The sequence below is a fragment of the Tenrec ecaudatus genome, chromosome 6 (assembly GCF_050624435.1).
Source record: "Tenrec ecaudatus isolate mTenEca1 chromosome 6, mTenEca1.hap1, whole genome shotgun sequence".
Classification (NCBI taxonomy): Eukaryota; Metazoa; Chordata; class Mammalia; order Afrosoricida; family Tenrecidae; genus Tenrec; species Tenrec ecaudatus.
In genome coordinates, this window is record NC_134535.1 from 92,405,209 (window position 1) to 92,416,634 (window position 11,426).

Below are 11,426 nucleotides of genomic sequence, written 5' to 3' on the forward strand. Positions count from 1 at the left end.
GAAGTGTAGTTACTTGTGACTTTGTTAGTAAGACGGGGTAAGGAAGCAAAGCGATTTGGACAGACCATGTGTGGAGTCTATGCAATATCTCAGTACTACATTTCCCAGAAGCCTTGTAGAAGAAGTTCTCCAATTGGAGAAAGTTTCCCCAAGACACTGCGAATATGTAAAAGGCTGCATATGCAGTGAGGAAATAAGAAATACTGGATCAGCCATGTTGACTGTGAAGACACTAGGAGTTTCTTAATAAAATTCTCTTGCAGTACCCTACCTCTCCCCAAAGTAAATCTTCTCTTTGGGAAAGACAAGAACTGAAACATTAGCCTCAAGAAGTAACCTCATCTCCCTTCTCTTCTTCGGCGCTGCCTACGGAGGAGGCAGCCATCTCCCACCGGCATCATGGCTGCCCTCAGACCCTTGGTGAAGCCTAAAATTGTAAAAAAGAGGACCAAGAAGTTCATCCGGCACCAGTCCGACCGCTATGTCAAGATTAAGCGCAACTGGCGCAAGCCCAGAGGCATTGACAACAGGGTTCGGAGAAGATTCAAGGGCCAGATCTTGATGCCCAACATTGGTTATGGGAGCAACAAGAAAACCACGCACATGCTGCCCAGTGGCTTCCGCAAGTTTCTGGTCCACAACGTCAAGGAGCTGGAAGTGCTGCTGATGTGCAACAAGTCGTATTGTGCAGAGATTGCTCACAACGTTTCCTCCAAGAATCGCAAAGCCATTGTAGAAAGAGCAGCCCAGCTGGCCATCAGAGTCACCTATCCCAACGCCAGGCTGCGCAGCGAAGAAAATGAGTAGATGGCCCATTTGCGAGTTTTATTTGTGCTAAATAAAACCATAAATGGAAAAAAAAAGAAGTAACCTAATTAAGAGTCACAAGAATCTGACAGATTAGGTCCTATTAGCATCTCCATTTGCCAGTCAAGAAAAAACATTCACGAAAAGGTGAGCTAACAAGAGCCATAGTTGAACAGAGCCCATAGGTCGCTATGAGTCGGCCTTTACTGGAAGCTGGGAGTTTTGAATTGATGCAATGGAGCTTCTCTATGTGGTAATCTAGGTGTTACTTCTAAAGAGTATTTTCATTTCTATTTTAACTTCCTTTTTGACCCAATAAATCATGGGCCTAATCATTTCCAAATCATTACTTTATTGAGATATTCTTTATATTAGTTTCTGTGGTTTTTTTGTTTGTTTTTTTTTTTAGTTTCTGTTTTATAACACTGTTTGGTCAAAAAGGATGGCTGATAAGATTACTACATTTTTCTTAGGGTTGTAACATAATGGGATTTTGAAACTGTTATCTAAAGTGTGCATTGTTGTGGTTGTGGCTGTTATTGTGAAGAGTCATCCAGTCAATTCAAATTCATAGTGACCCTGCAGGACAGGGGAGCACTGTTCCTTAAGCTTCCCTAGGTTGCTATTTTTATAGGAACAAATCACAAGGGCTTTTCTCCCATGGAGTACTAGTGGGTTGGAGCCAACAATCTCTGGTTAGCAGCTAAGCACATACCCTTTGCACCACCACCAGAAGTTCCAAGATATGGCTATCTCACCTTTTATGGAAAATGCCATACTTACACTCAAAAGCATCTCCTATACGAACTCTAAATCACTATCTATGGCTTTTTATTACTGTTTATAGTTCTATTTAACACTGAAGGTAGCTTTTACAACTCTAAAAATAAAGTTAAACCTTTCTTATGATAGCTTACAGGATAAAATATCTAAACACAATCTAAAATAATACACATGGCTTCTTGTCGCTATTTGTATGTCCTACTTTAAAATTAGATGAGATTAGTAACTCCAAAGATTAGATAGGAAGCTAGGGGTTGTGAGTTTATGTTAATGGGGAAGAACAGTTAGAAAAAGGAGAGTAAGAATGGTTTCACAGCTTGAAGACATAATCAGCGTCACTAAATTGTACACATAAAAACAGTTGGATTGGTTTATGCTTTACTAGGTATATTTTTAGCAAATAAAAAGTAAGCAAGATTTATTTTGAAACATCCTCTTCCTTCTTGAGATACTGCATATCAAGCTACATTTCTTGCCATAAAACACATGATAATCTCCATTCTTTTTCCTCTGAGACTTTCTAAAGAATAGAAAACTCTAAGCACACTGTGAAGTTAAGGTTGTAAATAATAAGGAAGAAATAACTTAAGAACAATTAATTATTTTAAGGTAGACCTACTCAAAACTTGCCCTCATGAAGAGATGACTGAAGATATGGGTGATATTACAAAGTGTGGTGAAGAAACTGGATGGTGCCTGGCTATCAGAAAGAATAGTGCCAGGGGTCTTACAGGCTTGCCTTAGATCGGCGGTTCTAAACCTGTGGGTCACGACCCTTTTGGGAGTCAAACAACCCTCTTATAGGGGTCGCCCAATTCATAAGAGTAGCAAAATTACAGTTATGAAGTAGCGACGAAAATAATTTTATGGTGGGGGGGGGTGACCACCACATGAGGAACTGTATTAAAGAGTCACAGTATTAGGAAGGTTAAGAACCACTGTCTTAAATGAAGCAGTCATCTCAGTGAAGTGTTAGCTAAATCCACACAGAACCTCACCAGCCTGTGTGAATTAAGGATTGTAAAAAATAAAATCGCAAACTGGAGAACAGTATTTGATCTTTAATTCTGGGTACCCAGTGTGCAAATGGCTATGAATGAGAATGAAAGCCCCAAATCCATTTGCAAGGTTTCCACATGGATTAAGCTTTTAATAAATCCCCTCTGCCCATAGGATGTGACTAGCCTTATTAGGAAAGAGAATGCACTGGAAAGTGGATTATTGAAGATGTAGTAGGTTAATATTTAATACCTTATACTTTGATCTCCCTTTTGACCAATTTTAAATTTGTTTTAGTTTCTAATATTTTCAACTTTCTTTTCAATGGAGATTTTTTTCACTGTTAATTGTCACTGTTGTTGGGGTTTTTGTTTTTGTTTTGTATGTTCTACAATATAAGAAATCCAGGAAAGGTAAATCTGTAGAGACAGTAACTGAAATAATAGTTTCTTAGGGGGCTCATAGGGGAGGCGGGTGGAAATGATAAACTAATAACAGTGAAAACAAGAAAGAAAAGAATGTTCTAAAGTTTGTCATGGTGATTATTGCATAACTGCTTAATATGATGGAACTACTAAATTGTATGATGTGTGAATTATATAGCAATAAAATTGTTTAAAAAGACAATGGGAAGAAAGGCTTCAGTGAAGAGTTGATGAGAGTAAAAATCTTGAGCAATATTGGATAGGCTGGGAAAACAGGGTGCGTGGGCTACACCATTCCATAGAATCTTCACCAAAAGACCCGAGAGAAACAGATGGGTTAGTATTACCTATCTTAGGCATATCAGAAAATCACTCTATCTCAGAGTCTATGATAAATAAACAACATGGCCATAATAAGTTATCATAAGGAAAATGACATATTTCCAATTTAACTAGAAAGTGCATGGCATTGGCATTATAAATTAGATCGTGACTGATAGAGCACTTACTTCTATGTTGGCATGCTGTCTTCCTGGTCTTTGTCACACATCCTCCTTTGTGTACTACATCCTGCCGAGGGCCCACCACTAACTTACTGAGAGTTAAGAGGGAAAAAATCAGTCAGTATGTGTTCACATGCATGTTGATACTCAGTACATTTTAGACAGACCATAATATCCCTGGCACACATTCCAATCTCTTATTTGGGCATAAGAAATTAGTAGACGAGAAATAATTATAATTGGTAACTTGAAGGATGTTTTTACATTAAGATCCTATGAAAATCTGTGAGATTAGAAATTTCTTCTAGTCTCACAATCGTACCCCATGAATTGCACCAAAAAAACTAACATTCTTTTGTGATTCAGCATCTATACCCCAACCCAGTCAACATTGCTATTCCCTCCAGTCCGTGATTCACGTAGTTTCTCACTTACTACCCGTGTGCATGACCCCTTACGCCTGCCCTTTTCTCTGAGACTTGACAGTAAGAACTGTTTCAAATCCTTCTGGAGAGATAGGTTCTGCCTTTGGTCTGCCTTTCAATTTACATGACATATAAGCCAGTCATCATGGACTTGATTCCAAATGGTGGCCTCCGTGTGCGTCAACACAGAACTTTGAAAACCATAGGGGTTTCAATCGCTGCTTTTCTTAAAGCAGGTGCCTCCAGGTGGACTCAAACCTCTAGTTTTTTTGGTTAACATCCAAGTGCATTAGCCATTTGCACCACCAAGGAGACGTATGTGACACAAACATGGATTGTCATCCACATAAATCTGACTCATTGTAGCTATGCAACACAAACCAAATCAAACCCCTTGATTTGAACTCATAGCGACACTCTTGGACAAATGAGCTCTTCCCACTGGGCTTCCAAGGCTGTAATTTTTATGGAAGCAGACTGCAATGTCTGTCTCCCACAGAACTGCTGGTGGGTTCAAAAAACCGACCTTTTGGTTAATAGCGCACTGCTTACCCATGGTACCGTTCCCTATCTGAATGCCACTCCAAATTCTGCTCCTAAGTAGCACAGCCTGTAGATTTACCCAGCCCCTTTAAGCAGGTTTGCAACATTTAAAAAATAACAACAAAAAAGTGTGTATTTACCATATTACCGTGGGTTTCAGAGAGATCATATTTTATAGCAATAAAGATTCAGTCCAGTGGTTTAGTGATCATCTGCTGGCCAAAATGTTGGCAGCTTGAATCTATTAGCAACTTCCTAGGAGAAGATACCCAGCAATCTGTTACTATGAAAATTTACAATCCAGGAAGTCTATGGGGCAGTTCTACTCTATCAGATATATGGCTATGAATTGCAATCCACTTGATAGCACACTGTAACATCACCTAATGTTTCTGTAGATGAGTTTACAAGATTTCTGAATGCTTTCCACACATAATCTAACTTGATTCTCATATTTGGGATCAATATTCCCATTTTGAAGATATCGATCTGATATGTAAAATCATGATCAAGAATAATACAGATTAATAGGTCTGTCAGCAGTGGTAGACTACCATATAATATAATTGAACTATATAGCTATTGCTTCTTTCAAGGCATTAGACAATTTCCAAAGATCTGAGAACTAAGAATCCAAAATCCCAAACATAAAGAGTTCCAAGGAGATAATCACAGCATTGGGTACTGCTTGTCCATTAAAGTGTTCACATATTCCCAAATAGCTGCTGAGAAGCAGAAAAGCTGAACAAGAAGTACTGCTAAGAGGTTGTATTGGACAGGGTTCTCTAGAGAGACAAACCAGATTGCTAGTAATTATATATAAATATATTTATAAAGATAGATATATAATTCAAGAAATAAACCGTTAAATAATATACAGATAGATAATACAAGAAATTAACAGTTAAATTATAAAGCAGTGAGACACTAGCAGTCCTTCAAATTTTGAGAGCTGCCAGGTGCCAGTCCCCTTCTATAGAGAGAGCTGGGCTATATATACCCAGGCAGCAAACAGCAAGGCAGGTCCCCAACTGTCAGTCCCCAGCTCCAGAGATGAACATTCCAATCGTGTGGGCTTAAAGGGATCTCAACTTACAGCGACACAGTCCACAGGCTAGGCATCCCACAGGTAGTGTTCCCCTTTAAACTGAGGCACAGAACAACCAAGGTGAGGCTCACCGAGCCATTTATCCCTCTGCCCTTCAGTTAATCCTACTTGTGTTTATCGGCCAGGCTGGCACAATAAATTATAGCAGAGGTTAAGAATATGAGCAAAATTTCTGACCATTTTACAAAGTTAAGCCCACATGGAAGAAGCACACCAGTCTGTGTAATCACGAGGTGTTGAAAGGATCAGGTTTCAGGCATCAAAGAAGAAAAAAAAAATCATATCGTTGTGGGCTCACCTTCTAATACAATCACTGAGGACAGATGAGTGCATGAAAAAAAATGTGGTGAAGAAAGCTGATGGTGCCCAGCTATCAAAGATATAGCATCTGGGGGGTCTTAAATGCTTGAAGGTAAACAAGCAGCCATCTAGCATAGACACTACAAAGCCCACATGGTAGAAGCACACCAGCCTTTGTTGAAGGGATCAGGTATCAGACATCAAGGAACAAAAAATCATATCATTGTGAATGAGTAGGAGTGCAGATTAGGGACCCAAAGCCCATTTGTGGGAAACTGGACATCCCCTTACAGAAGGGTCACAGGGAGGAGACGAGTCAGTCAGGGTGTAGTGTAGCAATGATGAAACATACAACTTTCCTCTAATTCTTAAATGCTTCTTCCTTCCCTTCCCCCCAACCCCCACTATCATGATCCCAATTCTACCTTACAAATCCAGCTAGACCAGAGGATGTACATTGGTATAGATAGGAACTAGAAACACAGGGAATCCAGGACAGATGAACTCCTTAGGTCCAGTGGTGAGAGTGGCGATACTGGGAGGGTGGAGGAAAGGTGGGGTAGAAAGAGGGAACTGATTACAAGGATCTACATATAACCTCCTCTCTGGGGGAGAGACAACAGAAAAGTGGGTGAAGGGAGACATCGGACAGTGTAAGATATGACAAAATAATAATTTATGAATTATCAAGGTTTCATGAGAGAGGGGGAGCAGGGATGGAGGGGGGGGGGAATGAAGAGCTGATACCAAAGACTCAAGTAGAAAGCAAATGCTTTGAGAATGATGATGGCAACAAATGTACAAATGTGCTTGACACAATGGATGTATGTATGGATTGTGATAAGTGTTGTATGAGCCCCCAATAAAATGATTTTAAAAGAGAGAGAGAAAAATTGGATTTCAATGTCCTTTAAAAAAGAATCCCTGTTGTGTTGAGTAGATTCCAGCTCATAGTGGCCCTGTCGGACAGAGTAGAACTATCCCACAAGGTTTCCAAGCCTGTATTCATTATGGAAGCAGAATGCTGCATTTTTCTCCCACAGAGCAACTGGTGGGCTTTAACCATCAGCCTTTTGATTTGTAGTCCAGTACTTAAGCACTTTGCAACCAATGCTCCTTCTTAAACAAAGAGGTCAGACTACTCAAGCCTTCAATTCAAACCCCAGGAGTTCTCCATCTCAGAGACAGAGAAAAACCAGAATTAAATCAGCCCTCACAAAGACCGAAGACCAGATTTGAATTAGTTCCAGACCCGATTGGAACAAGGTCATTGACCCAGGCCTGACAGATGCAAATATAAATTCTCCAGAGATAAATAAAGCGCCATCCAGAAGCCCATTTATCTGTCCATAATCCATAGTCAATGTCCTGCAGTCAATCCAAGGGGACCAGGAATATCAGAAAACAGGAAACAATAATAATATAAAATAAAAATATATCCATAGGATAAATAGATGTTACGTTTTCAGCCATGAATTTGAAAATATCCCTCCTTAATGATTTCAAGAAATTACATACAGAGAAGAGGGATTTATATTTCAAAAAAATCAAGAGCTGAGAAATATATTCACTCAAGTGAAAACTGTAATGGGTGAGTTAATAGCAGAAATAGGTCCAAAGAGATTATTCATGAAAGTTCCAAAGAAAATATTCAAGTTAAAAGAGGAACAGCAAAAGGTTGAAAATTAAAGGAAAATGTAAAAAAAACATATGGTATTCCAAAGAAAGGACCCCTGGCAAGATAGTGAGTTGCTGTCTACAAATTCAAACCCACCATCCACTCTATGGGAGAAGAATATGGTTGCCTCTTCCCAGAAAGATATGCAGTCTCAGAAATCCCAAGGAGGAATGTGCTATAGAAGCGGGTAATATAGCATTGCTGGAAATTAGAATCAACTCAACAGCAGTGATTGTTCCCAAGAAATGTTTGGAATTCCAGAAGAAGAAAAAGAGAACAGTAGAAAGGCAATTTTGAAAAGAGACTTGTCTTGGATTTTCCAACACTGAAGGAAGATAGAAAGCTATAAACTTGAAAAGTACTACTAATCTCAAGCAGAACCAATTCAAAGTAAATGATATCTAAGCAAATGAGAGTAAAGCTGCTGAAACCAATAATAAAACCAATCCTGAAGTAATCCAAGAAAAGAAACATTTCCTTTTAAGAAGACTAATTGACTAAAACTGAACTGCTTAAGAGAAACAATGGAATTCAGATGACAATAACTTCAATGGCTCCTATAAAACAGCTCATTTCTGTTCTCAGCAAAAATATTCATCAAAATATGGGAGTGCTGTTTTCAGGCAAATGAAAACCATACACCCACACTGAAGCAAATTTTAAAGGGGAAGCTTTGTGGGGGGAAAAAGATGATAGTATAAGAATGCAAAATGCAATGAAGAGAAATAGAAAAGGTAGAAATGGAGATAAATCCAAATGAAAGTGGTCTGTACAAAGTTTGAAATATGGAGAGAATTAAAATAAGTGTCAGCAACAAAACTAAATGGGGATGCATTTTAAAAATTCTAAATGCTTTTATTATCTTGAAACTGGAAAAGTGTTAATTTATATTAAACATGAATAAGTTCAGGACACATGTTGTAATCTCTAGAATAACTACCAGAGGTTTTTTTAATGTATAACTAACAAGCCAATAGAGAGGAGAAATACAATAATACAATTTAATTAATCCAAAAGGAAAAAGGATTAAAAACAAAGGGCTGTGTAAGAAATGGGACAAATAGGAAAACAAATGTGGCTAAAAACATGCCAATAATTTATTATTAAAAATGTACAAGGTAGTCAATAAAATCAAATAATGAAATGATATCGATTTAGTAGATATAGATATAAATACATCCTCCACGTGTCCGTCAGTTGATCATACTGTGGTCCCTTCTATGTTTCGATCGTGAGGGAAGCTGTGCTCGTGGCGTTTTAAATAGCAGCAAGGTCGTGGGTGGTGGACACAGAGCTTCCAGAGAAAGACAGACTAGGAAGAAAGATGTAAAGATCTCCTTACAAAGCCAGCCCATGGAAACCCTGGAGAGCACAGAGCAGCACCTGAAGCTTACTCTTGTTTACTTTGGATGGGTTATTAAGAGGGACCAATCGCTGAAGGACATCGTGTTTGGTAATGCAGTGGGCTAGTCAAAAGTGAGGGAAACCTTCCATGAGATGCCTGACACAATGATCACAACCATGACCTTGTCTCTCAGAAGCCTTCTGACTGTTTCTTCCAAGACATAGCAGAATGCAAACGAAACCACAATGAGACACCAGTTGTTGTTGTCAGCTGCCATCTAGTCAAGCCCATGTGACAGAGCAGAAATACCCTGATAAGTCTTCCTCTACTTAATCTATGCTAAATCTTTTCTCTTGTGGAGTTGCTGGCCAGTTTTTGTGAGCCTCAGAGGACTTAACCATGGCACCACTCTGGCTCCTTCCAAGTATGTTACCATTGCTGTCAGGTGCCATTGAATCCGTTCTTACACATAGCAACAGAGCTTAATACTGCCCGCTCTTCTGCCATCCTTAGAATCATTGCTGTGTTTGAGCTCAGTGTTAACCCATCTCATTGAAAGTCTCTTTTTTTCCCCTAACTCTCAAATCTACCAAGCACGAAGTCCTCCAAGCAGGGCCTGATAACATGCCCAACGTATGTTAGATGAAGGCGGGTATCTTAGGCTTAAACAAATAAGCAAAAGGATGTTGAATTGCTAGGCTTCTGGCTGTCAGAGATGAAAGTAATGGATAAATAAGAAAAAAGGATATAGATTAAAATAAGAGATAGCAGTATGAAGTCTTGTTTTGTCTAACAGATACATTGATCAATAGACACAGCAGTTATTTTATGAACATTTCTGTGTTGCGTGGATAGATTCGGTAGATAAATCAATAAACAGACAAATATAGTTGGTTATTATTGGATATTGTTGTGTCATCTCTTACTCATGGCAAGCCCAGTACAACAGAACAAAATATTGCACTATCTACTCAATTGTTTGATAATATGCTTGTCTATTGTTGCAGCCATTGCATATTTTAAGTTCCTTTGAATCCAATGTATCTGTGGCAATCTGTGGTTTTCATTGACTAATGTCTGACTGTAATCACCAGGCTTTTCTTCCCCATAGGTGACCTGGTTGGTGTTTGAAATCTGTACACTTTTGGCACTGTTTCCAGCATCATAGCATCCCCAAAGCCCCACAGTGTGACAAACTGACAGATGGGTAATATTGGTACAGGTATGAGTTATGTCATATCCTTTCAGGTCCAACTGCAAATAGGCATATGAACCCTTAAGAAAGAGGGTGTGTGTGTGTGTGTGTGTGTGTGGGTGTGTGTGTGTGTGTGTGTGTGTGTAAATAAAGACCTCCACATCCAGTCTTTTCCAGCACTGGACCATGGGTGAATAAAAGAAAGTGAGAGAGAGGTCTTGTCTGTGACTACAGACTTCAGGGATTTGTCGTATCAGACAGGCAACAGTGGCAGTGCAGCCGGGGAGGGGACTCGGGCTGTTCCTGCTGCTCAGGTGGGCTAAACAGTAGGTGGAGCACAGCGTACTCCTTCCCACCCACGCCCTTCCCCTAGGGGCCCTCCAGTTCCACGCCATTGGCCTACACCGGTGCCAACACTAGCTCCTCTGGCGTTGCCAGCACCTTCAGCCGCAGCAACAACAGCACAGACAACAGGAGGAGGGTCCCCAGAAGATTTTAATATGGTTTTCATACATTGTCATACACACATTAACCCATGCATGCGCATGCGCACGGGCGTGTGTGTATGTATGTGTGTGTACACAAAGGACTTCAAAGGGTTCATAAAAAATGGATTTTAACGTTAATGAATTTTTCCAAAAAAGTTTTTGAAGGCTCCTCCTATATGTATATCACAAGGGTTCAAAAAGTTTATGTAAAAATAGTATTAAGAGATCATAGAATTTCCCATGAACTTCTTAAAGCATACATGTATGTGATTGCTGTGATTGTTGCCCTGGTGGCATGGTGTTTCCACATTGGACTAGGAGCCACATGGGCAACGGTTGGTTAGTGACCACCAGCAGCTCTGCGGGAGAGCTGACAGCCTCAGACACCACAGAAGGTCACTGTGAGTCAGTAGTGACTCGATGGCAATGAGCTTGGTTTGGTTGTTGCTAGGCATCATTGAGTTGGTTTTGACTCACTGCAGCCTGTGGTACAACAGAAAGAAACCCTGCCTGATACTGAGCCAACCTCACAATTGTCTATTTCTTGAGCTCATTGTTGCAGACAGTGTGCCAATGTCTATGTAGGTGTATATGTGTGTGTGTACATATATACACATATATATAGCCTTCAGATATATATACGTACGATAAGTAAGAACATGTCCTTTTAGCTTTGTTCTCTAACACAGCCTGCAGGCAATGTGTGGATACAATTCTCCAAACAAGAGCCAGGGTTCCCTGGAGACATAGCTGGGTCAGGGAATACACAAGAATAAGTAAAAAAAAAAAAAAGTATTACTGTAAAATTACAGAAACCTTTATTAAAC

General features: G+C 39.7%; 1 protein-coding gene across 1 annotated transcript; it reads left to right on the forward strand.

Moving 5' to 3' along the window:
- Positions 1 to 350: 350 nt before the first annotated feature.
- On the forward strand, positions 351 to 807 carry LOC142451097 (large ribosomal subunit protein eL32-like). The gene has a single exon (XM_075553023.1). It carries the CDS (start codon positions 400 to 402, stop codon positions 805 to 807), a length of 408 nt encoding a protein of 135 aa, XP_075409138.1. The 5' UTR covers positions 351 to 399.
- The last annotated feature ends 10,619 nt before the right edge of the window (positions 808 to 11,426 follow it).